Source organism: Rhineura floridana, chromosome 9, assembly GCF_030035675.1.
Source record: "Rhineura floridana isolate rRhiFlo1 chromosome 9, rRhiFlo1.hap2, whole genome shotgun sequence".
Classification (NCBI taxonomy): domain Eukaryota; kingdom Metazoa; phylum Chordata; class Lepidosauria; order Squamata; family Rhineuridae; genus Rhineura; species Rhineura floridana.
The window spans coordinates 58,446,340-58,473,403 of NC_084488.1; the positions used below are offsets into that span (position 1 = coordinate 58,446,340).

At 39.4% G+C, this 27,064-nt stretch overlaps 3 protein-coding genes across 5 annotated transcripts in view; 1 reads left to right on the forward strand and 2 right to left on the reverse strand.

Annotated features, from left to right (window-relative positions):
* Positions 1 to 14,512, reverse strand: part of ETFDH (electron transfer flavoprotein dehydrogenase) — a 24,654-nt gene extending 10,142 nt beyond the window's left edge. Inside the window, exons 1-9 of the mRNA XM_061584390.1 lie at positions 14,077 to 14,512; positions 10,318 to 10,461; positions 8,527 to 8,756; positions 7,450 to 7,531; positions 6,716 to 6,834; positions 6,207 to 6,284; positions 4,654 to 4,800; positions 3,235 to 3,375; positions 1,416 to 1,559 (exon numbers count right to left, since the gene is read on the reverse strand). Coding sequence (XP_061440374.1) covers positions 1,416 to 1,559; positions 3,235 to 3,375; positions 4,654 to 4,800; positions 6,207 to 6,284; positions 6,716 to 6,834; positions 7,450 to 7,531; positions 8,527 to 8,756; positions 10,318 to 10,461; positions 14,077 to 14,110 — 1,119 coding nt within the window. The 5' untranslated portion in view covers positions 14,111 to 14,512. The remainder of the gene's footprint in view (positions 1 to 1,415; positions 1,560 to 3,234; positions 3,376 to 4,653; positions 4,801 to 6,206; positions 6,285 to 6,715; positions 6,835 to 7,449; positions 7,532 to 8,526; positions 8,757 to 10,317; positions 10,462 to 14,076) is intronic.
* Positions 14,513 to 14,651: 139 nt separating this feature from the next.
* C9H4orf46 (chromosome 9 C4orf46 homolog) lies at positions 14,652 to 18,436 on the forward strand. Its single transcript, XM_061584394.1, has 2 exons — positions 14,652 to 15,122; positions 17,268 to 18,436. Exons 1-2 carry the CDS (start codon positions 14,997 to 14,999, stop codon positions 17,421 to 17,423), a joined length of 282 nt encoding a protein of 93 aa, XP_061440378.1. The 5' UTR covers positions 14,652 to 14,996; the 3' UTR covers positions 17,424 to 18,436.
* A 1,024-nt stretch (positions 18,437 to 19,460) lies between these two features.
* RXFP1 (relaxin family peptide receptor 1) overlaps positions 19,461 to 27,064 on the reverse strand; it is a 51,984-nt gene continuing 44,380 nt past the window's right edge. For 2 of the 3 annotated variants that reach the window (XM_061584465.1, XM_061584464.1), the window contains 3 exons: positions 25,105 to 25,515; positions 23,759 to 23,977; positions 19,461 to 22,932 (listed from right to left, as the gene is read on the reverse strand). In XM_061584465.1, the coding sequence (XP_061440449.1) occupies positions 22,670 to 22,932; positions 23,759 to 23,977; positions 25,105 to 25,515 (893 nt within the window). In that variant the 3' untranslated portion in view covers positions 19,461 to 22,669. The remainder of the gene's footprint in view (positions 22,933 to 23,758; positions 23,978 to 25,104; positions 25,516 to 27,064) is intronic. The other variant, XM_061584466.1, reaches the window with a different exon arrangement.

The window sequence follows — 27,064 nt, forward strand, 5'->3', positions numbered from 1 at the left end:
TGGGATGATCGAGAAGAGATCCCGGCCCTCCTCTATATGACAACCTTTCATGTACTTGAAGAGTACTATCATACCTCCCCTCAGTCTTCTCTTCCCCAGGCTAAACATGCCCAGTTCTTTCAGTCTCTCCTCATAGGGCTTTGTCTCCAGTCCCCTGATCATCTTTGTTGCCCTCCTCTGAACCCATTCCAGTTTGTCTGCATCCTTGAAGTGTGGAGACCAGAACTGGACACAGTATTCAAGATGAGGCCCAACCAGTGCTGAATAGAGGGGAACTAGTACTTTATGCGATTTGGAAACTATACTTCTGTTAATGCAGCCTAATATAGCATTTGCCTTTTTGCAGCCACATCACACTGTTGGCTCATATTCAGCTTGTGATCAACGACAATTCCAAGATCCTTCTCACATGTCATACTGCTGAGCCAAGTATCTCCCATCTTATAACTGCATTTGGTTTCTTTTTCCTAAGTGTAGAACTTTGCATTTATCCCTGTTGAATTTCATTCTGTTTCAATGCTCCAGCCCATCAAGGTCCCTTTGAATTTTCTTTCTGTCTTCCACGGTATTAGCTATGCCCCCCAACTTTGTATCATCTGCAAATTTGATAAGCATACTTTGTACCTCCTCATGCAAGTTGTTAATAAAAATGTTAAAGAGCACTGGGCCCAGGACTGAGCCCTGTAGTACCCCACTCGTTACTTCCGCCTAGTTTGAGAAGGAACCATTGATAAGCACTCTTTGAGTACAATTCTGGAGCCAACTGTGGATCCGATAGTTGTTTCATCCAGCCCACATTTAGCTAGCTTGCTAATCAGAATATGGTATTCACCACCAAGCTAAAAAAAATTCTTGAAAATTTGTACAGTTATGCGGTAACATACAGGTCCAAGATGTAGTCTGTTAATCTTACTCATGGATGGGCTTGTTGTGACTTTTCCCAGGAGTGTTTGTAATCCCTCATATTTTAACATTTAAAAATGACATCTTGAACATCTGTCACTGTTCAACAACGGATCAATTAGGCCATTTTATCTGTGCTAACAATGTTGCATTTAGTCAATAAGTTAGATCACATGAACTAAAACATATTCCAGGTTAACAGGACAGCAATTTTAAAATGGCTAAAAATCTCAGATGGCAAGGTTTATCTCAGAAGGCGCACTCCTCCCTCTAAGAGAGAAAGGGGGGTACCCCTTGCAGAACAATGCCTGCTATCATAAGTCTCTGTATTGTCTAGAAAAAGGCATGTTTTTTAATTAGAATTACTGCTTTCCCCCCAAAAAAGCATATTTAATCAAGAAACAAACATCATAATTAATTGACTAAGATTTCTTTGATCAGATGACAGCCCTAGTTTTTTTTTACACAACAGAGAAGTTCAAGTAAACAACCTTGTACTAGTAAAATGTTACCTGGAAACCGCCTTCATTGAGAGCTCGGGCACCGTAAGCAATTCTCTTTCCACCTTTTAAAGTAGGCTGTACACTTGGATGGTGCTTCCATCTCTGAAATTCCTTAAATGGGCTCAAATAAGGATTTTGATAATCCAAACCAATCTATAAGACATAAAGGGAAAACACTTTATTTAAAAAAACCTTGTATTTTATTACTTATAAGGCATCATAAGCTTCAAGCACACACCTCATTTCCCCATTATACTACATCTGGGTATCCTTACCTTATTTTGAATTTCAGTGTTATATTTTGTGGCCACAGAATTAATTCTCATGAGACCAATGCAGCTTTTTTGTGTGATTAAGTTATCTGTACAATTGGATCCAGTGAGCTGTTAATGCCCATGAATCCAACTGTTGAGGATCAAATATAAGGTTCTGTGGATGACCCATAGGCACAAAATTTCATGTACACGTGGCTGCTTTCAGGGACAGGATGAGCCCTTTCAGTGCCTAGAACTGTGTTTCAAAACCTTACTGCAGTATTCTTATTCTCATCTAGGTTGGACCTATTTTCTAGTTTTTCAACCAGATACAATCTGCATATGTACAAGAAAACAAGACCACCAGGTCTAGCATATCAGCGGCTAGAGATGTACTGACAATAGCAACAAGCGGAGAAATCAGCTCACATCAAGCTTTTTTGAGAGTCTAAAAGTAATTTTCGGCTGGAGACAGCCAAAGCACCTTCTTAAAAGAATTACCAAAGAAAGTTATTTCTATCAAATCAGTACAATGGACTAGAAGCCTGTAGCCAACATTTTGGATGATGAATTCTATCCAACACTTCCCACTCACACCCTGTCTGTGAGACAGGAAGAATCTATCTGCCATTGCTGCTGTCTCTTGAAAGCTGTAGATGCTGCTTGTGGTGAAGTTCCACTGCCACAAGCACATCACAATATAAAGATAAAACACAAGAGGATCTATAAACATATCCAGCTGGTACATAACAGCATTATGCTTCAGTACAATACCTTAGGTACACAGCATTTTTCCTACAGATGCACAGGGACACAATCATGTGCTTTGTGTTGGAAAACAGTTCATACAAGGGCTGTTCCTGTAGCAATGGAAATCACAGAAACCAAAATTGCTGACGAAACCTAAGTCCATAGTTTGTGAGATGACACTCTTTTGCCTAGAACTGAGAAGAACAGGCCTTTGGAGCTTAATTTTCTTTCTATTTATTGTCAGGTGAGGAGGAGTTGGATCTTGTTTTTATGTATTTTGTGAGTATTTTTGGATGTTTTTATTCTTGATTTTAATGTTGTAAGTTGCTTTGAGGTTTTTTTGGGGGAAAGTAGCTATTAATAATACTAATAACAATCTGTCCCTGAGAAAAGCTCCAATTTGAAATGTGTATGGCCAGTACTTTGGGACTAATCAAACCTCACGCATCAGGCAGAAGGGTTTTTCAAGGTAGTTCTTGAACCCTGCCACTCTATTGAAATTAAACACTGACAATATTCTGCAATGTAGAATATAAGCAAAAGCTAAAGAGAGATGAAGTATGGCAACAAGTATCATTAAGGTCACTAAAATTGCATTTATCAATGCCATGAACACACAACTCACTTCCCTTTTATAATACTAAGCAATGATTTTGGTACTGCCTTGTAGGCCAAGAGGCTATTTTTCAGTCATACCAAACTTAGCAATTATTATTATTTATTAATTTGTATACCTCCCCATTGCCGAAGCTCTCTGGGTGGTTTACAGCAAGGAGGAGGAAAAGTTCAAAAGTAAAGTTTCATTGCAAATATAACATACTTACCACAAACCCTAAAGCTACTAGTGGTTCACCCTCATTTAGGTGATAAAGAAATGAGCCTCCATATGTATGTCTGTCCAAAGGCCAGCCAACAGTATGCTCCACTTTTCCTGCTTTCCATTTGTTTTCATCAATAAGCCACAGCTAGAATTGAGAAAGGCAAAGGAATTCAACAAAGACTTTAAAGAGGGAGTACTACTTGTAATTTTTCACACTACACAATACAAGTCAATGCTGAAAGCAACAAAAGTAAAAAAAATAAATCATGTTCAAAACCTTTATAGCAGCACCATATTCAATCTATAACCTATTGGTGTGAGCAAACAGCTGAACTATCAAATGATGCTACATCGGTAACTCTTTGTATGTGGAAAATTATTTGGGTGGAAAACATAATTTCTTCTCACTTATGACTCTTTACTGCATGCTATTATTTACGCCCATTTGTAATCCCAGATCTTTTATAGTACACTAATTATTTACAATGAATTTGCTAAAAGTGAAGCCCCAGATCACACTCATGCTTATTAAAATAATTCTAAAAGATTGTAGTCCTCATGTAGGACAGGTAATCCATAAGCAATTACCTTAATATAAATGTTCTACCATAGCATGCTACATTTTTAAACCTCTATGTTTATATATGAATATAACATGATCTACATGCACACTGCTACTAGAACTATTCCAAACTTCTAAGCGCTGTTAATAATGTACCTTTTCTAGGATGGATCAGGATGGACAGTACTACTACCAAGAATAAATGGATCAGTTTATGGAGTCAACACTATTTTGAAACTGGTTTTAGCCATCATTCTACTATGGAAGACAAGCTATCCTACAAAAGTGAAATAAAACAGCCGTAATACAGAGATGAAGCCTACAGTCTGACCTGTGATACCTGGATTTTTTTTCCAATTTGGCTGTGCCTTGATTCTCCCTTTATTCAGAGACACAGGCAATTACTCTTAAGGCTAAATATTGACCTTAAAAGTAAACATTGGGACACTTTAGTTGTACATTGTTTATAAGCCAGAACTATTTAAAAACAACAAATTTTATTCATTAAATAAAACGTCTACATGAATAAAGAATGCTGTGACTGAAACTGGAACATGACGACTTCAGCCAAAGAAAGCCACAAGCAGTTTTGGAGAAAAAATGTGGCAGCAGAAATCCTTTAGATCTAGAATGGATATACTGATCAAGGTACTATTCAGGAAGCAACAGCACTATGCTGTCAGACTAGATAAGTCAGCTAGGCTGTCCCATATTTTCATACAATTTCTATTCTGAAAATACAAATTCTATTCTGCACACCTTCATATTGCCATGTACAATATAAACTAAAAGCCTTCATGCTTATATGACAGAATTCAGAGAGCAATCCTGGATTACAAACGATCAACAATTCAGCAATACCTCCTTAAGTCCAATGCCATAAGTCTGGGGTTGGCAGCTCTCTCGTAAATTATATGTGTTGTATAACTGCTTTGCAAGATGTCCATGACAACCTTCTGCAAATATTGTGATTTTGGCATGCAGCTCCAAGCCTCTTTCAAATGTAGCCTGCAACAGAAGATAATATACCACCATCACACAGATAATATACATCTTAAGGTGAAGTTTGTTTGGCAAGCCATTACAAAAAAAACCCCACAATTATGTAGTGTATTTTCCTTATGCCACATTGTAGGGACACCTTACAGCATCTGCTTTTCATGCAGAAGATCCCAGGTTCAATCTCCAGCATCCCAATTCCACAGAGCTGCTCCCAGTCACTGCAGAGAACACTGGGCTAGATGGACCAATGGCCTGATTCAGTACAAGGCAGCTTTCTATGTTCCTAAGACAGAAGTAGGGACCTTCAGGCCTGAGGGCTAAATGCTGCCCTCCAGGCCTCTTTACCCAGCCCTCAGGACTCCCCTCAGGCCATGCCCCTCTCCTCAGGCCAAACCCTCACTGGCTCTGTACCCTATTTTAATGTTTTTGCTTGGCAGAGAAGTGCTCTTGAACTGCAATAAAACCTATTGCTTGCCTGGATGGAGAACAGTGTGTGTTTGTGTGGAAATGTCTGTGTGGCTAGAATGTAGCCTACTATACAAAAGCTAAGAGTCACAACTGTTACTCCACCAAGCATTGCCTCTAGTCCCACCACTGGTATGTAGCCCCTAGAAAGATCCTCTAAGCGGCCCTTAGGCTGAAAAAGATTTGGCTTAAAACATTAGAAAGGACAAGACTGCAGATCAATAGCTCTTTACCTACTTGCACTGGGGTCACTTTAAACTGTGTGCAGCAAAAATACTTGCCTTATGCACACTAGTCTATAGGTGCTGAACACACTAAAATATAAGAGGGTGATGTGCATCTCCCAACACACAAGGATATGTATCACGTTCAATGCAAGTGTCCTGCAGAATCTTCCCTTCACACAAACACTACTATAAATGGGGGAAGCACACCTGGAGCAAAAAGTGTTAATTTGCCCTTGAAGCCATGGTCTTTTTCACTCTGCTTGTTCTATTATTCATCAATGTTTTAAGTTGATCTATTCCAAACTTTAAAGAATATATTGAAGTGTTTTCATTTTTCTTCATTATGTGTTGAAAAATAGTTGTTTTCTGTCCTCAAACACTTGTAAATCATCTGCTTTTTCTTCTACATGTTTTGACATCTGTTGATTCTTCAGAGCAACTCTTGTGGCAGAAAGTCTGGTCCCATAACCAAAACCTCTGTTTAAGCAATGTCTTCCATCGTACAACTTCTGTGGCCCATTTCAACCCTGGAACTTTGATCCATATATTTTTAGTATATTATCTTGTGTTTACTTCAATTCCTACCTTAAATTGCAAGTCCAAAGCAATAACATGATTCTTAGCACCAATCATATAACAGCAGCTTTACAATGTCCATTTTATGAGGAGGTATAAGGTTGAAAACCATGTTGTAATAAAAAAAAGTAAACAAGCATTCACCTTGGGTGCCCCATCTTTTTGGATGCCAACATCATTTGTGGCAATCCCTTTCACACTGCCATCTTCATGGAAAAGAACCTACGGGGGGGGGAAATCAAATAAAGATCTATGGTTTCAGCATTATAGTTAATATGAACCTGAAGTCAGAGATGTATAATTGTATTGTTTATGCAGCACCTACTTGTAGTTGTCTGGTAAATATGACAATTTCTACTTCAATATCTACAGTCAATATTCTAAAAGTTCTTGAAATCTTAAGGAAGCAAATAAGATGCAAAAAGATTTGCCAGTCCTGTTTGTGGGCTTCTCAAGAGACACCTGGTTGGCCACTCTGGGAAACTACATACTGGACTAGACTTACATTTGGTCTTATCCAGAAGGCCTCTTATGTTCTTATATAATTCTGCGAACAATATAAAGTAGTGATTACTTTATCTAAACTGACTGTAGATTCATTTGACAAATTTCCTACATGCGCACAAACATAAATGGCAATTGCTGCACATTACCTCAGCTGCAGCATAACCTGGGTAGATTTCAACACCAAGTGCTTCTGCTTGTTCACCCAGCCAGCTCACAAAGTGTCCTAGACGAACTATGTAATTCCCATGGTTAGTCATTGGAAGACCTAGTTAGAAGGAAGAAGGACATCACACATCAAGCACAAGAAGAAGACTGATTCAAAGTTTCCTTTCTACCATGCTCTTCACCTTACTAGCACAATGAAGTTATTAATTATACATCCTTTAATCAGCTCTGTGTTCACAAATCTTAACGCCACACAAGATGTGTTACTAGTTTGCCTGGTCTACATTAACATATGCTTATGTTTCAGTCCATTAGTATAAAAATAAACTATTTTATAATTAACAAAGGCATCTCTGTCTAGTTACATGGGGGTGATTCTTATTTGCCACAATCAATTTACAAGCTTCTCCTCACCACAATTTATAAACTACAGTGAATGAACTATGATGAAGTGACACACTATTTCTACATTATATAGCATGGGTAGCTAACCTGTGGCTCTTCAAATGTTGTTGGACTCCATCTCCCATCAACCCCAACCAGCACAGCCAATTGTCAGGGATGACTGGAATTGTAGTCCAGAAACATCTAAGGGACCACAGGTTAGCCACTTTATTTGCAAGTGAAACGATAACTCATGCAAGCACTTTATACCTCAACCCCAAACAAAAGATTTTACACAAAGCAGTTTTTCATTTTTATCAAAAAACTGCACCTGGGAGAATGGGAACTGGGATTCTAGAGTTCTTTGTTAATATTCCAAATTTGTCTTCTGTTACAGGAGTATGTAGTGGAGCCTAAGAGAAATGAAATAAAAATAGGTAGAAATATATTATGAAAAACTCAATTCCCTTATTTCATTTCATTTCATTTTATTAAATTTATATACCACCCATAGCCGGAGCTCCCTGGGCGGTTCACAACAATCAGCATAAAATACAATGAAACACATATTTAAAACAGTTTTTTTAAAAGCTTAAAATTTAAATTTAAAAACAAACATTTTTACACATACTAAAATGCCTGGGAAAAGAGGAAAGTTCTAAAAGAACTCCCAAACTACGAACCTGTTCCTTCTCTTCTCCTAAAGATACAAGATCAGTCTCAGGCCCTGAACCTGGCAACCCTAGTGGGGTAGGATGTCAACAAGGTCTACTCTGAGGACAACTTAGTTGGATATCACTCAAAGAGGATCAGGGTCAGCTGTCACCACCTGTACCTGGCCCACGGCCATACCACCCTGACCACCATGGGCGTGGAGGCATGCGGGCCCAGCCCTCGGGTGCTGACTTTCTAAGACGCGGAGGAGGCCGAGCTGCTGGGCGCTGACACCCAGGGCTCTGAGTCTGAGTTTGAATTTACCGACTTCACCCTGCCCAGCTAGACTCGGATGCTGCCCGAAGTGGGGGGCGACATGGGCAGCGACAGCGGAGGAGGAGGAGGAAGTTCCGTGCAAGGCACCCCTGGAGTCCCCGGAGGAGCAGTGGGGTTGCCCTCTGTTGCCTCGCCTGGGCACCTGGACGCCCAAGATTATCAAGACATTCGAATAACATTACTATTATAGATTCACCCTAAATTGGACCAGACATGCAATATGAGACTAGCTGTGGAGCTCAAAACAGTTTTAAAAAATTGAACAATTAGAAAAAGCAGGGGTGATGTGCACTTTCAAAAAGGTTAATTACGGCTAGAAGGAGCTCCCTTTTCCTTCCGGATTCAAAGACTCCTGGGATTAAGCTATAGACAACTATATCTGAGATGTACAGATGAAACACATAAATTAAGCTCTTACCCCTCGCTCTTTCCAGTCTGGGAAAAGTTCTTCTAAGGAACGTGGCTCAAGGCAAGCCCCAGAAAGTATATGTGCACCAATCTGAGCAGCTTTCTCCACCAGGCACACACGAATTTCTTTGCCATGTTCACTAGCTAACTGCTTGAGTCGAATAGCTGCAGAGAGTCCAGCTGGGCCGGCTCCAACTATAACAACATCAGCTTCTTCTGCAAATCTTTCCATGCTCACCCCTTTTAACAGACAGCCATATAAGAAAATCAAATGGTGGCTAGACTGTTGCTATCAAAAGCAACTGTCCCTCCCTCCTTGAATTCTGAGCTTACAGCCTCAAGTGGCAAAAATAACATGTTGAATCAAGACAAGACAAACATGGAATAGAAGTTAAATAGTATCTTTTAACTGTGGGTTTGTTCGGACCAATTACTGGCATTGTGTTAGCAAAACGACATTGGTTGCACAGCAGTGGTGCTCAATAAGCATAAATATTCCATCCAGACTCTTGGACAGAAAGGAGAAAGAGGGCAAGCAGACTAACTGGGCAAGTAGGTTCCAAATTCTGAGTTGTTACTTAGTGTGAAAATATACCCACTACCTGTACACAGTCCTGTTAAATATGCTGCTGTATAGATCCAGTACAATGGTTAAGTCACTGACTTCAGAGCTATCAGGGTTCACAAATAAAGTATCCATGGTGCAGAATCAACTCAGATACAGGTACTTGCTTGCAAATTTATCTTTACTCTCCGAATCACAGTGGCACACTGTGATGTTCCTATATATTAGTGTATATATGGTAAGTGCTGGTTGTTTAGAGTATACATGGTAAGTAGTGAAAGAGGAGGGGGAGTGAATGGGCAATAGAATGCTTGATGATTGGCTGAATGTTTAAAATGGCTGACAGTATAAATGAAAGGATGACAGGTAAATCTGGGTGAATGTGAGGTGGTGAATTGTGGAATCTGGGGGGAGAAGAGAAAGAGTGGATTGCTTGGTGGGGTTTGAGAGAGTTGTTTGCCAGGAGAGAGTGAAGAAGGAGGGGGGTGGAGTTCAGATTAGTATTGAGTAAAACCATATGCTTATGTGCCTTAAGAAGAAATCTTGTTAATCTTGTTAGCTTTGTTATCTTTAATAAATACTTAATTTGGTTTACCAAAGGCCTGATCCTTCGCTGGAGTTTCACAGACCAGAAGGGAGGGTAAGGTAATGACCAAGGCTGAAGGGGAACTGTAACAAATGGTGGCAGCGGTGAAGAGAATAACAATACCAGTATTCAGAGTCTCTGGGAATACTAGTATTGGGACGTTACTGGTGGTTGCCTAGCAGGGGGATCTGTTGAGATCTGTGCTAGAGCGGATAGGTAAACCATAAGAGAGTGCGGTCCGGACTGGTGGAGTCCCTGGTGGTGCCTAGAGACAGGCAGTAACCACGAGCAGGTAGGAACCTGACAGGGAGAGCCAGGGAAGGACGCATCACACACACGACTGCTACAGGTTGTGGATTTATTTTCAACTGTCCGAACTTTTTTTTTGCTCAGTCTCAATTTAGAAAACATTGCAACACTATTTCTATTTGCCTACAACAATGTAAACACAATTAAAGTAATAAACCAATACAAAGTTAATTGTTAGCTATAAAGATAGGTACAAATTTGCAGAGTTTCCACCAAAAATATAACTACACCACCTGCTAACATCTAAGTAACTCTTAAGACACCACAGGTGACCAGGCAAGTAGCTATTTACAAGTCTGGTTATCCTACAAATATATTTTATTTAAATGTTTGTCATTTACCTTCCCATCGCTTGTCTTTGTCCCGGGGGTGAATGGTATAATGGGTTGTGATATGTGGCACAGTGGAAGAAGCCCATCTTGCTGCACACAAAGGCAGAAGACAATCTTGTCCTACCGTTTTCAAGGTGTACAGACAACGATGTGCTGTTGCAAAGAAATAAAATTGCTTTGTGATCATTCACTTTTTATTTGAGCTCTGTAACTTTGACAATAAGGGCACAAACATCCTGCTACTATATAATCTACCCATATACTGTAGAATTTATATAAATAGTAAACCATTTACACAGGCAGCCATAAGAGATATAATAATTACACTGGGTGCCATCCAAGTAGTTCTGTTAATGCAAGGATTTCCATTTGTGCAACAAAACTTCCCCTACCCCACATTTACTCCATGTATCTCTTATGGGGACTACCCCAACCCTCCAGAGAAGATTTGGGGAGGGGGAACATATGTAGTGGAAGTTCCATTGCACAAATGGAAATCCTTGCACTAACGGAACTACTTTGTTGGATACCACCCATTAATGTTAGGTCAGCTTCAGGTCCTATGTTTTTTGCTGTCTCCTATTAGGTATCTAGAGCCATGCTAAAAAGCTGATTTTCAAAGAGAAACCACACATCACCACAGCTCTCACTAATGCCTTGCAGATTTCCCACACCTCTGAATATCTGCTGTTGCTTATGCACAACCATAATCCAGATAAGCAATTGGCATATATGACATGTAAGGAGGTTAATGTGGTCCACTACCAATAAGTTCAAACGCTCATTAACAAACTCAGTAGGGACTTTCCTGTATGCAATCACACACACAGAAGGTGCTTTACTGCATGTGTGTGTTCTATAATAGCATACACATGTACTTTGTTATCGGATAGCTCACACAGAAAAAAAATAAGAGTTCTTTTTTATTTTGGCAACTGACTCCAAAACTAAAGCAGGAAGTGTCTGATCCTCAACATGAGATGCATGCATGTGTACCCCTGGAGAAACGAGAAGCAAGGGACCCTAATTTTTGTCACTATAATCAATACCATGATGTAACAAAAGAGGTACTTATACAAGGCCATATTTGACTATGCATGTTTCCACACTAGCCATTTAACATAGACTTCTCAAACTTCAGTTCATTCCCTTTTTATGATGCTTCCACATAATGTCATTCTGTATTTTCCCTGTGGTTCTTCCATCTTTTCTCAGACAACAGAGTCTTTTTTTTCTGAGCAGAAGAAAAGTACACTCTCCACAAGTGTAGATGTCAGTAGTGCTACTCTTCCATCTTTTTAAAAGGGCAGGTGTTTGACATGGACACTGAAATATTGGTCAAGTGAATCGGCTCAGCACACATTCACTATAACCATTGCAGTGGGCACCACATTATCACTCTGTGTATTTGTACTAAAATGCTTTTCAAGCTCTCTCTCTAGCAAAATACAACTAAAACAAAGGGGTAACAGTGCATAACCCTATAATTAAATAAAACTAATTTAAAAAGAGATCAAAATCTGTTTTCTGGTCATCACCTTGCTAAAATGGTAGACACTGGAAAAGCAGTGCCCCCCCCAATTTAAAAACAAAACATTATTGCCCGATTATAGTGTTGTGCTATTAGGTTCTTTCATTTCAATAGCATTTCATAATACTTTAATTTTAAATAATTATAACTGGATGTGTTTTAGCACTAATTAAAAGACTGATTAAAAAATCAATGAGGTGGTAAAATGGCACCCACTGCCAAGATTATACTGACTGTATACAGCTACAAGTGGCCACTCAGGTGAATTGGACTTTCCCTGTTTTCCACCCATTGATGTGGACAGAACATTGAGGGATAAACATACAAAAAAAGTGTAGTATTCCCAACAGAGTGGGAAATCAATTGCAATTTCACCTGTAGTTTACAGCAAAAGAGCACTGCTAATTAGCACTCGATGCCACCTGTCTGAAAGCAGACTATATGGACTATCTGTTACACTATCTGTAACAACAGTTACATTTAACACGTGGTCCAGTGACAATATCTGGCTGAACTACTATCACCCTCAAGCCGATATTGTCTGACACCAACACTGTTATCTTTTCGGCACCAGGTCAAGACTTTCCTCTTCTCCCAGGCATTTTAGCATGTTTTTTAAATTGTTTTAATTTTTTTGTGATTTAAATTGTTTTTAAAAGATGTGTTTTTAAATTTGTATATTTGTTTTAATGTTTTTAGTTACTGTAAACCGCCCAGAGAGCTTTGGCTATGGGGCGGTATATAAGTACAATAAATAAATAAATAGTCAATGTTTTCTACTTCCTAATGGACCTCTAGGTAACACATATGAAAGCAAATTCTTTGCAACTAACATTAATAGTATGTAAAGAGAAGTCAAGCTGTTCTGCTTCAGAATGTCCCAATCGTTTGCTTATGCTTGCAAGCTATTATCATAGCCTCCAGTATAGGTCCAGTACTAAAATGTGGTAATCAAAGCTTATCACACAGCCCCTTCCCACAGAAAAAATAATATTATAACAGCATGCAAAAGTTCAGATGCCCAGTCATCAGTGGGGCCTAAAGAACTGATAATGGCATGTAGGCTTCTGAAGATGGTAGGAAGCAGTTATTCCTGTGCTATACGTGGCCGGCCATCACATCCTCTTACTCCTTAACTGGCAGCCACTTCCTCGAGTAAGAGCTCCCAAGTCAGAGGCTACGATTTCCAGGTAGACTCCTGTCATGTCTCAGTTAAAGTGGGAAGGAAGAGATGGAAGAAAAGTGGAGGAAAGAGACCAACACACACCAGCAAGAACTTTCAGGCCTCCATCTCTCTCCTTCTAAGCTGGTTCTCATGTTTTTTCCCCTCCCAAAAGATTTTCCTCAACACATTATAGTTGTACTACAATGACTGCCTAGACAGGAGCAGGAATCTTAAGAGTCTCCCTCCCACAACAGGATTGATCTCTGTCAAAACAAAACAACATTTTTAAGAGGCCCTATAGGTAACCTTTGTCCTAGTTTTACTTCTGGCCAGCAGGGGGAGAGGAAAGGGGAGGCACACCAGGGGTCTGCTTCAGAGAAACAAATACTTGCTGTGGGCCAGCACAGACAGCCCAATGCCCACCCCACCTGAGACAAATACTTCTTTGTAGTTGCTTTATTGTCACCCCCTATCCCATGACCTTTGTTTGCCCAAACGAAAGTCACAGCCTTCCCTTTTTCCTAGACTTGCCAGATGAGGCTGAAAACCAAACCCTGGCAACACCTCTGACCCACAGAGTTGCTTACTGTTTGACACTCCTGTCCCACCTTCTATAAATACAAATCAACACAACAGTGCCAAAGCGACCGAAGTTTATCACACACACCGTCCCCAGAAAAAGAAACCATAGGTTTCTTTCTTTTTCTGCTTCCCACTTCTAGTAGTAGGATTCAAGAGACGGAACTGTAGTGAGAGATAGGAAGGGGAAGGAATTAATAAATTTCCCTCCCTCCTCCCTCCCTTTCTCTATATCAAGCTTTAATGAAGATTTATTCCTAACGTGTAGAACATATAGTACAAGAATTTGATACTGAATAAATGAAATTCATTAAATAAAGAAGGAAGCAATACAATTACATCAAGTTCTTTAACTACACTGTCTGCTAACAAGCAAAATAATCATGCAAAAGTCATGGAGGTTGAGAGGGAAAAAACCCTCAGTTTTCCCTCCTATCCCAGGAAACTTACCCGCCACAGCACGTCCAGAAAGCAGAATTTAAATGCACTTTACCTTGACGGGAAACCTTACAGGCAGGAAAGAGCATGATGCTTAGCCAAAAAGAGTTAAACAAACTCTTGACGCTTCAAGGGAACAAACGATTAGTCTCTGGGGGCGGAGGAGGTCTCCCACATACTTTCTTCTATTTCTTCCTCACTTGTTTGTTCGAAGGGACTTTCTCCGTTGGCCCCCTGAAAGCTTACAGCTAGCGCCCTATGTTCCTCCAGTTCTCTAGCAGCTGCAGCAAACAGAATACACTCACGCCCACAATCTCACGTCGGAGTCACGGCACTTGCAGTATACACGTTGGGAAATGGGACCGACCTTTCCGAGCAACATCTCATTAAAAAAAACTATAATTCCCAGCATGCGTCGCACGCAAGACCGGGTTACGTCGCACACAATTCTATCCGCCAGACTGAGGGCGATGGGAGTGTCGAAATGCACGCTGGGAAGAGTAGCTCCGGACTGCCCCACATCTAGTCAGTTAATAGATCTAGAGAAAAGAACGATATACCAACAAAGTGTTCTTATTAACTTCCGGTGTAAAATTGAACTTCTTTTCCGCACTGACTTCCATAGCAAACAGCCTTAAAACACACACACAATGCACATTCTAGGATTTAGAGCAACATCACACTGCATCTACAGAAAATCATGGTCAATAGTGACTTTCAATTTTCCCTAGACTAGTAAAGCTTTGAGACAACTCTACAGTTTTTCTATCTCTAGGAGTCAAGGCTGAGGTACCAATTCGACGGGGGTTGCATTACTGCGATAGTAATAGGTAGTGGTTGGTTGGTGAGCAAGCTGCCTTGATTGTTCGGCGGCGTTTTCATTGGAGAGGGGGGCGTGGTTCTGCGCTTTCACGCGCGAGTCAGCTAGCCGTAGTTAGCGAGAGGGCAAGTGGCGGTTATTTTGAGTTGTGAAGGATGGCTGAGGCGTCCATTGTCATCTCCGGTCCTAGGAGCGGTCCCAACCGGGCAATGCCATCCTTGGCCCAATTAGCAGAACCACCTCAAGGGCTATTGGAGATGATGGAAATGCAGCTTGGCGACGTGAGTCTTCTCCCTTCGGGCTTTTGTTCTGCTAGGACGTTGCTCTCCCGCCTCTGTGCCGTTAAGTGGCTAGCGGGCCACCCTTCAAAGCCCTTTTGGTGCGCCGTTTTAGCGTCTGCGTTAAAGGCCGTTAGGGTCTCTACACACGGAAACACAAGTCTTTCTGGGGCTTTTTTGTGCCTGCGGGGGTGTAAGTGGCTAATCGCCTGTGAAGCAGCATGGGGGTGCAATCTGTAATCCTTATTACATTGTTGTTGTTAAACAGCCAAGGGGGACTTGCAAAGGGGGAAAAACATAATCAAATATAAAATCTTGTATCGTTAAAATAAAACAAAAGACTAAAATAGCAGCGTTCAATCATCAACAGAGGTAACAGTTGAAAACTGCCTAAAAAACTAACCTGGGAGTAAGCATAATTGAGTATTGTGGGATTTGCTCCCAGTAAATAGGCCTAGGACTCCATTGCAGGGAAATCGCATCTGGTTGATACTCAGTATGTAACTAATAGTACAGTAAGGCCCTGCTTTATGGCGCTTTGCTAATGCGGTGGTCTCAATTAGACGCAATTAGACTAAAGCCCCACTCATACGGCACTTGTTCCACTTTTACAGCGGTTTTTGGGCGTCGCACGCCATTCTATGCAATGAGTTTTGTTTTTCGGTGGGGGTCCGGAACGTAACCGCCATATAAGTGGGGCCCTACTGTAGTTGTTTCCACACTTGCCATCTATTATCTGCAACAGTATTCATATGTGTTTCTTGGAGAAAAAATATGCAAAGAAAAGGATAAAGACCAGGCATTTTTAGAGAGAGTTCTGTAACCCAGCTGGCTGGGGCCACAGTAAGCCATTGTACTTCTAAGCAATTGATGCTGTCCAAATTAGTGGTGGTTCAGCAATCAACCTGCAACCGTGGAAGGGTTCATGTGTATTGCAGTTCTATTGTTTGCTTATTCCAGTATTTCAGTCAGTTGCATTTCAGTACATGTTTAATCAAGGGACTGCTATGATTTGCCAAGAGCTGCAAATTTAATGACAACAGGATATAAGAACATTGCAATAAAGTGAACTGGTAGCCTACAATTACAACTTGCTGTAGATGTTGCTGTGTCTGTCTGGCATGAAATTGGTGGTGAAGTGATTATGGACTACTCAATAAAGCTACTTGTCTGCTATATTCATTGCTCAGCTTTGTTATGCCTCTGGAAGCTGCGATAGGCTAATATGGTTGCACCTCTGGAAGCTGTCAACATTTGAATGTTTGTTCTGCTGATCTGATTTGATCTTAATTTCAGTCCAGAAGAATCCCCAAGGAAATTTACATAATATGACAAAATGTACATGTAGTTAGGACCTCTGCTTCATCCTCAGGATATCTTTTGTCTGGCTGCATGCTCATTCCTGGGATTGCAGCTCTTAACTGTCCAAGGGAAAAGAGGGAGGAGCCAGAATGCTACAAATATAGTGTAAAACCAGGATAAAATTAGAATTAATAAATAACAATTATGTCCAGTTCTTCTGCCTAGATTAGCCTTTCACAGTTCACTTGCAAACTGTAACTAATTCCATATGAGAACTGTAACTAGTTCCAGAAACATTAGTCTGATGTTGTGAGATGCAACTTATACTTCTGACGCTTGAAAGCCTAATATTGTATGATCTTTTAACTCATGGCATGAAAAATACTTGAGATATGATAATTTTTTATTTCTCTAAAATATATGAAAGCATATTTTGTAGTTCAAATACAAGAGTACAGAATTGTGGCTGGAACTCTGGGACACAAAATATTTCTGAAGTTATGCCATCTCAAATAGGACTGTAGTTGGTTAATTCTATAGATTAATTAACCGAAGCTCTGAATTATGGCAGTTTTAACCAGTGGGGCTTTTTTATATTTTAAAACTATTGGGGTTCTGATTTATTACAATAGTAGGGATCAAAAATGAAAACAAATTAAGAAGGCCTTTTCTCCAACAACACAATGGTAACAGTGGCTTCTCCAATGTCTTTGGAAAGAAGGCAGTTGCTTTTCGTTATGGTAGCTGCAAGATGACATTTTAGTTATCTTAAGGTTATCTTAGGTACAGACGGAACTCTGATAACAATAAACTGCCACAGGCACTGAATATTCTTTCTTCTTGCAGGCAGCATTTTCACTGACCAAGCTTTTGGAGGCTACCTCTGCAGTGTCAGCCCAAGTAGAAGAACTTGCATCCAAGTGTACAGAACATGCAAGATTTCTTAAAACATGGCGAGGCCTTCTAAAAGAGGGATATGATTCCCTGAAACCCACTGAGTGATTTGAACATGCATTCAGTTCTACTGTTCTAACTGTTATACTGAAACCAAAGGCAAGATGGACCAATAACATGAAACGCTTTACTGCTTACGTATGGAGAGGCGGAACAACAAACTTGGTTTTAAATTTCCAAAGGAATATTATTAATTTTAAATTTTGTAATGGAAGCAAAGGAGCTGCCTTAAAGCATTGGAGCATGCTTACCAGGCTAAAGAACTTGTTCCTTCAGTCATGTCCCAGTACATGAGCTTTAACATTTTCCTTAAAGTTCTAGAGATTAGATTAAAATTATGATTAAGGTTTCATTTGACTGGAACTTGGGATTTTATTAGTTGTGGGTGACTGTAACATCTATAGAACTCATGGTATAAGATATATGGACTGTTGGGCTAAAATGTTTAATTGTAAGGAGAACCAGGTGTGTTCTATCTTACACTAAGTAACATCCAATGCGTTCTCCCCTATACATAGGTGTGGCTGTTCCTATTTTGCTTAGTCTTTTGACAGTTTCAGTATCTTAAAAAGCGTTTAAATTGTATATTTTTCTGTGCTGAGTATGTGATCAGAGCACATTCTGACACAAAAAGTGTGAAGACTCTTATGCATGCCCGAACATAGGATTTTACCTTCTGCTAAAAGATGCAAGTTCTTATTTATTGTGTAGTTTCAATAATTATATACAGAGTAAAAATGTATACACCAATGTATAATCAGCATATGTACATCTGATAGTTGGGTATAAATCGAGGAAAGAATATTACTTGTGAACAAGGGTTGTATCCATGCTGTTGGTTGCAATTAGGTCCCATTGAAAATGCTAGGACAAATTATTCATTGTTTGATTTCATTGGGGAGTAAGCATAACTAACAGTCTGGATTTAATCCAAGCGCCTCTTGTTCTTGTCCAAGATACATGGCATTGAAGTAAGTTAAGCAAGAGGCAGACAAATAATTATGTTTCTAATTCAATGTAATTACAGTGTTACTATATTAATAAAGTGTATTGGCATAACACTGGAAGGACTCATATTTTCTCTAGCATTTCAGATTAACTACACAGTATTGTTTTGCCAGTACCCAAATATTGGTTACCTGTGGTTCCACAGAGTGTTGAGGTGGGTTCTTAGGTCTATGGATATGAAGACTTTGTTGAAAATAGTAGGCATGTAGAGTCAGAATTCTACTGAAGGACTATTGTTGTTTTCTCAGCCTTAGTAAAACTGTTCTGGTCAAAGCTAAGTAGCAGAACAAATTCATGCAGCTGAGCAAAACCATGCACAAGAATCAAATCTATTGATTACTTCTGTAACATGAAGTAAATGCCCAATCAAAGTTATTAGAGTATTTGATACACTATAACCCTGTTCATGTGTTACTTGTATGTAAGGTACTCAGTTTCAAGGTGGAGCAGGACCATACTTCTACCCAGATGTTACTTTATTAGTGTAGTTGTTTAAGTACAAGCAGCTGCTCCCACATGGGCGTTTCCTTGCAGACAACTGTGTTTAATGCAGTTTAGTGCTAGTGTGGAGGCATGGCAAGAAGCATAATACTGCTACTGCTTCAAATGATGCCTGCCATCCACAAGTAACATGTGAACAGGGCTTACAACACTTGAAATAGTTAAACTGATATCCCAATTAAATGAGAGTGGTGCAGAAGTAATTTTATCAGGAATTCAATAAAAGACTTTGTCTACATGTAACTTCTCTATATTGTATACTTGGCCTTTAGATATCTATTAACGGGCAAGCGCATCAAAGTTTTGAGTCCTAAATAAAGATCCTCATGTTTATTATTCCTTGCCCCTCCATTGCCTTCTCAAACATCATGAAAATGCCCAGAATTTACCACTTTTATAATATCTAAATCCAGTATTGTGCCTTAATAATTGGAAGGAAAATACATTGAATTTTTCATCTTTCTCCTTTGCTTTGTAAACCACTGAATATCTTCAGTTCTAGTAAACTCAACAAAAGTTTTATTAATTTCTTTATTTAAAAAAAATAGATTACTTTTCAAACAATTGTTTCCCAAGGCAATTTACAAAAATATACAGTTATACAATTTTAAAACAAAGTTTAAAAGCACATTTTAAAATGGTACAAAATATTACTAAAACCAGCATACACTAGCATAGCCATACCAAAAAGCAGACAGACTATCTGCTAAAAGCAGCATAAAAAGATAAGTATTTAGGGCCCATTTAAAGGTGTTGAGGGACAGTCTGCTTAATTTCAAGCGGAACTGAGGTTAACGGGCCACTAACTAGAAGGCCCTGGTCTATGTGTCTGCCAACCTAATTGTCTTTGCAGGTAGGCATCTAAGCAGGGCTTTGAAGCAGAGCCTAAGACATGGGCAACCTAAACTCCTTGACAGGGTTGCACTCTCTTTGAAGTTTGGGATAGTCTCAGGTCATTTGGAGGCTTAGTGATATTACTGGCTCAGAGTGCCTGTCTTCAATTCTGGTTTTTTCACCAGCTACGACTGTTCCTGGACTATGATAGCCTAGCCCCAGTAATCTGTGCTCTGGTAATCTGGTGGTTCGTTTATTTTAATGTGTTCTGTCTGAAGCAACTCCTGCAGATGCAAGCTGCAGCTGAAGCCAAATGCAGTCATCAGGACTCTGGTTGAGTAAGGAAGGTGGGAACACATGACACCACCAGTGTTAAAGGCTCTGCCCTGACTGGCTGTGTGTTACTGGGCCCAATTCAAGGTGTTGACAAACTTTTAACATCCTTATGACTTGGGACCTAGATACCTGAAAACCACCTCTCTCTGTTCCAACCTGCCTTATGCTTTAAGATCTTCTGCAGGAGAGGCCTTTCTTGTGGTCCTTTTGATTGGACAAGGGCACTATGTGAGCATGAACTGGGTCTTTTGTGTGGTGAGCTGATGCAGACATTAGTTACTGTTTGGAGCCAGCTGAACATACTAGTTTACCCAGGCTTTTTTGTAGGGGACTGTGTTAAACAGGAGATCTATCAACTGATGTATTAAATCTGTTGCCTTATTTTATTTTATGCTGTTTTGTTGCGATATTTTAATAATTTATTTTATACTGTATATTGCATTGCAACCTGATTTATTATATCATTTTTTTATGCAGGGTGGAATAGAAACAAATGAATGAATGAGATAGTCTTACTTAACTATGGAATGCTTTAAAAGAAATGGGGGTGTCACAGCATCTGTCCTGATGCACAACCTATACCCTGCACAAGAGACTACTGCATATCTTACAGATTACGGAGAAACCGATTGGTTTCCCATCGGAAAGGGTGTGAGACAGGGATGTAGTTTATCAGCTATTTGTTTAATCTATACGCAGAACATATACGAAAAGCGGGATTGGACCAAGATGAAGGAGGTGTGAAAGATGGAGGGAGAAATATCAATAATTTAAGATATGCAGATGTTTCCATACTACTAGCAGAAACCAGTAATGATTTGAAACGAATGCTGATGAAAGTTAAAGAGGAAAGCACAAAAGCAGGACTACAGCTGAACGTCAAGAAGACTAAAGTAATGACAACAGAAGATTTATGTAACTTTAAGAATGACAAGGACATTGAACTTGTCAAGGATTATCAAAACCTTGGTACAGTCATTAACCAAAATAGAGACAATAGTCAAGAAATCAGAAGGTGGCTTGGACTAGTGAGGGCAGCTATGAGAGAACTAGAAAAGGTCCTCAAATGCAAAGATGTATCACTGAACACTAAAGTCAGGATCATTCAGACCATGGTATTCCCGATCTCTATGTATGGATGTGAAAGTTGGACAGTGAAAAAAGTGGATAAGAGAAAAATCAACTCCTTTGAAATGTGGTGTTGGAGGAGAACTTTGCACATATCATGGACTGTGAAAAAGACAAATAATTGGGTGTTAAAACAAATTAAACCAGAACTATCACTAGAAGCTAAAATGATGTAACTGAGGTTATCATCCTTTGGACACATCATGAGAAGACATGATTCACTAGAAAAGACAATAATGCTGGGAAAAATAGAAGGGAGTAAGAAAAAGAAGGCCAAACAAGAGATGGATTGATTCCATAAAGGAAGCCACAGACCTGAACTTACAAGATCTGAACAGGGTTGTTCATGGCAAATGCTATTGGAGGTCACTGATTCATAGGATCGCTGTAAGTCGTAATCGACTTGAAGGCACATAACAAAAACAAACTTTGAAGTTCGGTTAAAATTTAAAAAAACCACACCAAGGCAACTCTATTTTTGTCTTCCCACACTGAAGAAAATTTAAATACATTAATCTGCTTTGGTCTTCAAAAAATATAAACCCCTCTACTTTGTAACTTTCTGTATTGCTTAAAACTAATGAACTCTGAAATATCCACATTTCCGGTAGTAAAGTTAAACATAAATAGGAGTGTTTGAATATGCAGTTTAAATATATTTTAAACAAGATCATTATTGTATCGTGGTTCCTCAGGCAGTGCTTTATTTGCAAACACATGTATATATTAGTAAAAACTGGGTATGAAATAAGATTTATAGCAAAGTTCAAAATATTCCAAAAATGTGTGAACATTAAAGTGCAATTATACAACTTCTATACTTATATCCCTTAAGGAATCCAGTGCAAACGTTTCTGAAATCTTTTGCAAACCAAAAAGTCCATTGTCATTCCTGTCTTTATACGTGCCTCACTTGCAAACTTGAAATCAGAAAAATGCTGCATCTCATACAGAAACACTGTACTGCAAAGAAACAGACTGTTTTCAGCCCTACAGAACTAAAAGTAGCCACTTATACATAATAATTCAAGACACTTCAGTTTTTGTGTTGGTATTTTAAAAATACTGCCTAAATGGTTTAGATATAATACAGGTCACTGAGAACCACTGCTACCATAACTTTGCAACTCAAAAAGTTGTTTTAGAACTGTCATAAAATGTAAAGCAGTCTTTTGGTTCTGATCACATTTCTTTCATCTTGTTTTTCCACTGATACCCACTACAAAAACACCAGCATTAGCAGTTTTCCTTGAATTCTACCCTTCCCCTCTGATTCTTATGGCTAGTTCTCCCAAACACTGTTAAGATGTATATTGTAGAAATTCAGCAGTTTCTCTTTCTTCATGCTTAGAGATGCTTCCATCGCCTAGAGTTTTTCTTCATTGCTTTTTTTGTGGCAGTATAGTATGCAAATCTTAGTGCATCTAACAGACTCTGAATCATTTTCATGTGTATAATATATTCAGTCTTCTTGAATGTCTAGTTATTTAACCCTCAGAGGAATCTGTATAAGGGGCAGGCTTTGTCAACTCTGGTGAGGTATCTTCTGTTGGCCACATTTCTACCCAGATAAATGATGGGCCATACATTTTCTGGCTGCTTTTGCTTCCTGAGGATCTTCTTTGTTTGTAATCCTGCCAAACTTGATTAATCATTTCTTTGAAAGGCCTAGTGGTTAATGTATAGAGAAGAGGGTTCAAGGCGCTGTTTATTGGTAATATAAAAATCACAACCCAGGAAGTAATAGAACCTAGAGGGGGGAAAAGAATATTCACATATTTTTGCCCATATCTATTTTTATCTAACAAGGTATATGCTATGAGATCTTAAAAGGCCAGCTATTATTGGTGTAGGTATATGCAAATCTTGTCAAACGTTTGCTAAGAATAGAATGGTAGAAGAAATTTACTTATGTAGAAGAATGAATGATGTTTTGATTGGTATTCTAACATGTATTAGAGTGAATAGACATCAGTTCCTTCAACAGCAAACTAGAGCGATTGCGTGCTGACAGGATTGGAGCTAAACAGGGCAACTGAGAAACAAAAGGGATGTATTAGCATTTTTGAGGGAACCCCAACAAAAAACAAAGTGGAAAAAATCTTGCCCGATGAGCACTGAGCATGCTCAGTAGCCATGGAATGTTGAGTATCTGAAAAAAAAAACAAAATTGAGGAGGAGTGGGATGAAATGGCACTGTTAAATTTACAGCTTATAGCAGAATGGGGAACCTTTGGTCCTCCAGATGTTGCTGAACTATATCTCCCATCAACCTCAACCAGCATGGCCAATATTCATAACTGATGGAAGTTTGTAGTTCAACAACATCTGGAGTACCAAAAGTTCCCCTCACCTGTCTTTTATAGGATGTTGAAGGAAGGCATAGGTGGCTAGCCGCCTGAATGGGAATGCATAAAGGGTCAGGATAGTACACTCCCCCCCTAATCCACAGGGCACTTGTTATCTCATATTTGTCCATCTGCCCTCTCCTATTGTCCAGGAGTCAATAGCTTCTGAGTTCTCTGCTGCAAACAAAAAAAATGCAACAGAGCAATTGGAAAGGAAATTGGCAGTACCTGGGATTTCCACGTGAAGTAAGGAAAGCAATTTTAGTATAAAGATGGGTATCCAGCACAATGCGTCAGTAAATACAATGAAGAAAAAACGTTTGGCAAGGGTCATCTCTTTCTTTACATGATTCCGGATTTCCATTGCAGTAATTGCTGTCTGATGAACACTATAAAACATACTTCCATAGGAGAACACTATGATGATAAACGCTATCAAGTTAACACCTGTTGCAAAAGACAAACTGTGTTACAGGAATCTGCTGTGCCAGGTTACAATTCAAACTCTCAGCGTTGTGACTACAGTGTAGTAGGTATGGTGTGTCAATGTAAATGTCTTTTGGATTGCACCATTACAATACCATTAACAAACTTCTACACAGGTTATATGGTTCAAGCATCTTGTTGGTTACAGAAATTCTTCACAATCATGTAAGTGATTTAAACCTATAAATAAATTATGATTTCAAAATGAATCTATTCAGAATTGTAAAATGAGAATTGTAAAAATTCTTGTGTGTATAGAATTCGGATTAACAGATGAATCAGACTTGAAGCTGAACACCCAAATATAGGATATAGGCATATTAAAATGGAGTCTTCCTGCCAAACTACAAATAATATGATGTGCATCTAACACAGGTTTTTAAAAATGCAAATTGCTTCAGTTGATGCATGTGTGTGGGGTCACTGATAATTACAGAATCAAGGCAAAGCAAAAACAAAAAACAAAACTGCTTGGCTCCAGTGGAAGATTCTCCCGCCATCCCCATAGTGCATTGTAGCTTCAGAAGATGAATTTTCCTCCAGACCGCAGTCGAGTAGAAAAGGGTAAAATTCCCTCCCCATGCCTGTTCTGATCCTGTTAACACACCCCAGCTGAAGCACTTTGCATTTTTAAAAACCTGCATGTTAAATGCAAATATGTGTCTAGTTTGGCCTTTGTGCAGGGGAAAAAAAGAAGACCAGTTCAGGTGTTCTCTCTCGTAATTAAAATTAAAGCTAATTTTAAATTTTAAAATAAAATTAATTAAATTTAAAACTACATTAAAATGGAGTGAGAGGGACAGCTGGCCACAGTTGCTGGCCTTGCCATTGTGATGTCCTTGCTTGTCTCTTTCCACCTCCCTGCTTGTGCTGAGATCTGAAGGGGGGAGTTTGGTCGTACACACTTAAACTATCCGTGTAATTAAGTCTTTACACAATCTAGCTTGATGGATGAATGTCTGAAAAGGACTATTAAATTTATGGCATGATTCAGGGACTGTAACACTAGTATATCTGAGCTAAAGTCGATGTGTAGGCAATCAATTACTCTCACCTTATAAATTAGGGTGAACTTGGAATTTACTTACCTAGAAAAATTATGACAGAATATATCTGCCCTCCAGTACTTTCAGGCTGCTCAGAGTGAAGAGGGAAACATACCCCATTGGTGCCATAATAGTTTTGGAAAAAATCCTTATTGCTCAGTGGAATAAAAGCAACAACAAACCCTATAATCCAGATCAGAACTAAAATGGAAATTGTCCTGTATTTTCCTGGCTTCAAGAATCTAAATGGGTAAACTATGCAGATATATTTTTCCAAAGTCAGGTAGGTTAGTAATAAAACGGATACTTCTGTGGATAAAACAGCCAAAGATCCCACCAGCTGACAGTGGATACTGTCCATCCATAACTGAGCATGCTTATTGTACTCCCCACGATATTTCAGATCAAAGGCTCCAATCACAAATAAGTATATACCCATGAGGCAATCTGCACCTATGGAGAAAATGTGTGTGAGTGTATGTTATTTGTAGTAATCTCATCAATGCTTTTAACATCTAAATAACCTTTGGCCTAAATTAGTACAGAGCGAGGCAAGCTTAAACCATTAATATCAGCAGGCTTAAATAAGGTTAACTTAGTGTTGGGTTTAGGCCATGGTGAGGAACCTTTTTTAGGCCAAGGGCCACATATCCTTCTGGGCAACCTTCTGAGGGCCACATGTCAGTGGTGGGCACAGCAATGAATGTAATTTTTACCTTTGTATAGTAAACTAATTTCTATTCACCCCTCTTTATCCTCCATCTAGGCAAGAAAAAGGCATTAGCAGAGTTCAAGGACACATTCTAGCCAGGCAAAAACATTCAGGATGCAAAGCAGGAACAGTGAAGGGTGTTGCCTCAGGAGAAGAGGTATAGCCTGGAGAGACTTCTAAGGTCCAGAAAGAGGGGCTATGAGGTCTGTATTGGGCCCCAAAGCATGAGGTTCTATACTCCTAATTTAGGCCTTTGATACTGTAATGTGTAATCCTTCAGACAGGTGGTTATTTGAGTTCAAAATATAGCCTGTAGAGAATGCCCTTATATTTATCACTCTTGTTTTCATATTCCATATAGAAGCTTATGAAGTAGAAAATAATGGAGAAAATATTTCAGTGTGATGTCCCTGTTTGGAGGCTTAATAAGTCAAGCTATTAGCTACCCATGGATGTAGGCTCTTCACTATAGTCATGATTACACCAGGAAGTCTAATTAGTCATAATTTCTTGTTTCATCCTAACTAGGAAATTATGGATACCAATTTTGGAATAAGCTAGCATATTACATTAACTTCAAACTAGTTTAGGGGACAGTCCTATAATCCCTGAGAGGATAGATTGAATCTATCCCTTTTGGAACTAGATCTCTGACATGAGAGAGAGAAATCTGATGTTGGAGCCTCACTCCCCACCACCAACTCCCCTGAAGCTCTGGCCCGACTAATGTCAGATCTCTATTGTTAGAGGAGCCAAAAAGATGTTCCACAAAGCTGCTGAGATCTGATGGATCAAAAGCTTCTTCTTCCACCTTCTTCCAATATAAAGCATCTTGGACAGAGTCATTGATCTGCCAATCCATTGATACCCAAACCAGGGAAATGTTTAGTCACACTCCTGAGCATGACTAAATTTCTCCCTCCCAATAGGAAAATCAATCAGCATGGAAAGGGGTGGAGAAACACAGAGCATTTCTCCATCCTCACTTCTGTCCTGCTGGCTCAAACCTGGCTGGGCATAAGATAAGGCAATTCAGCTGCCTTCAGCGCCTACCACCAAATACAGTTTTAAGATTGAGCTATAATGTCCTAATATAGAACGATGTGTTAGAAAGTGAATGAACAAATGTAGTGAATGGGTGTCCCATCACAATCCCTTAAATCATCTGAGAATGCTTCCTGGTGCATATCTTAGATAACAAGGACGTTCTCAGTGGTTTCCCCCACAAGTGTGGAAATCTCTCTGTAAGGCTCCTGAATATCAATTTCTGCAAGTGTTCCAAGACCTTAT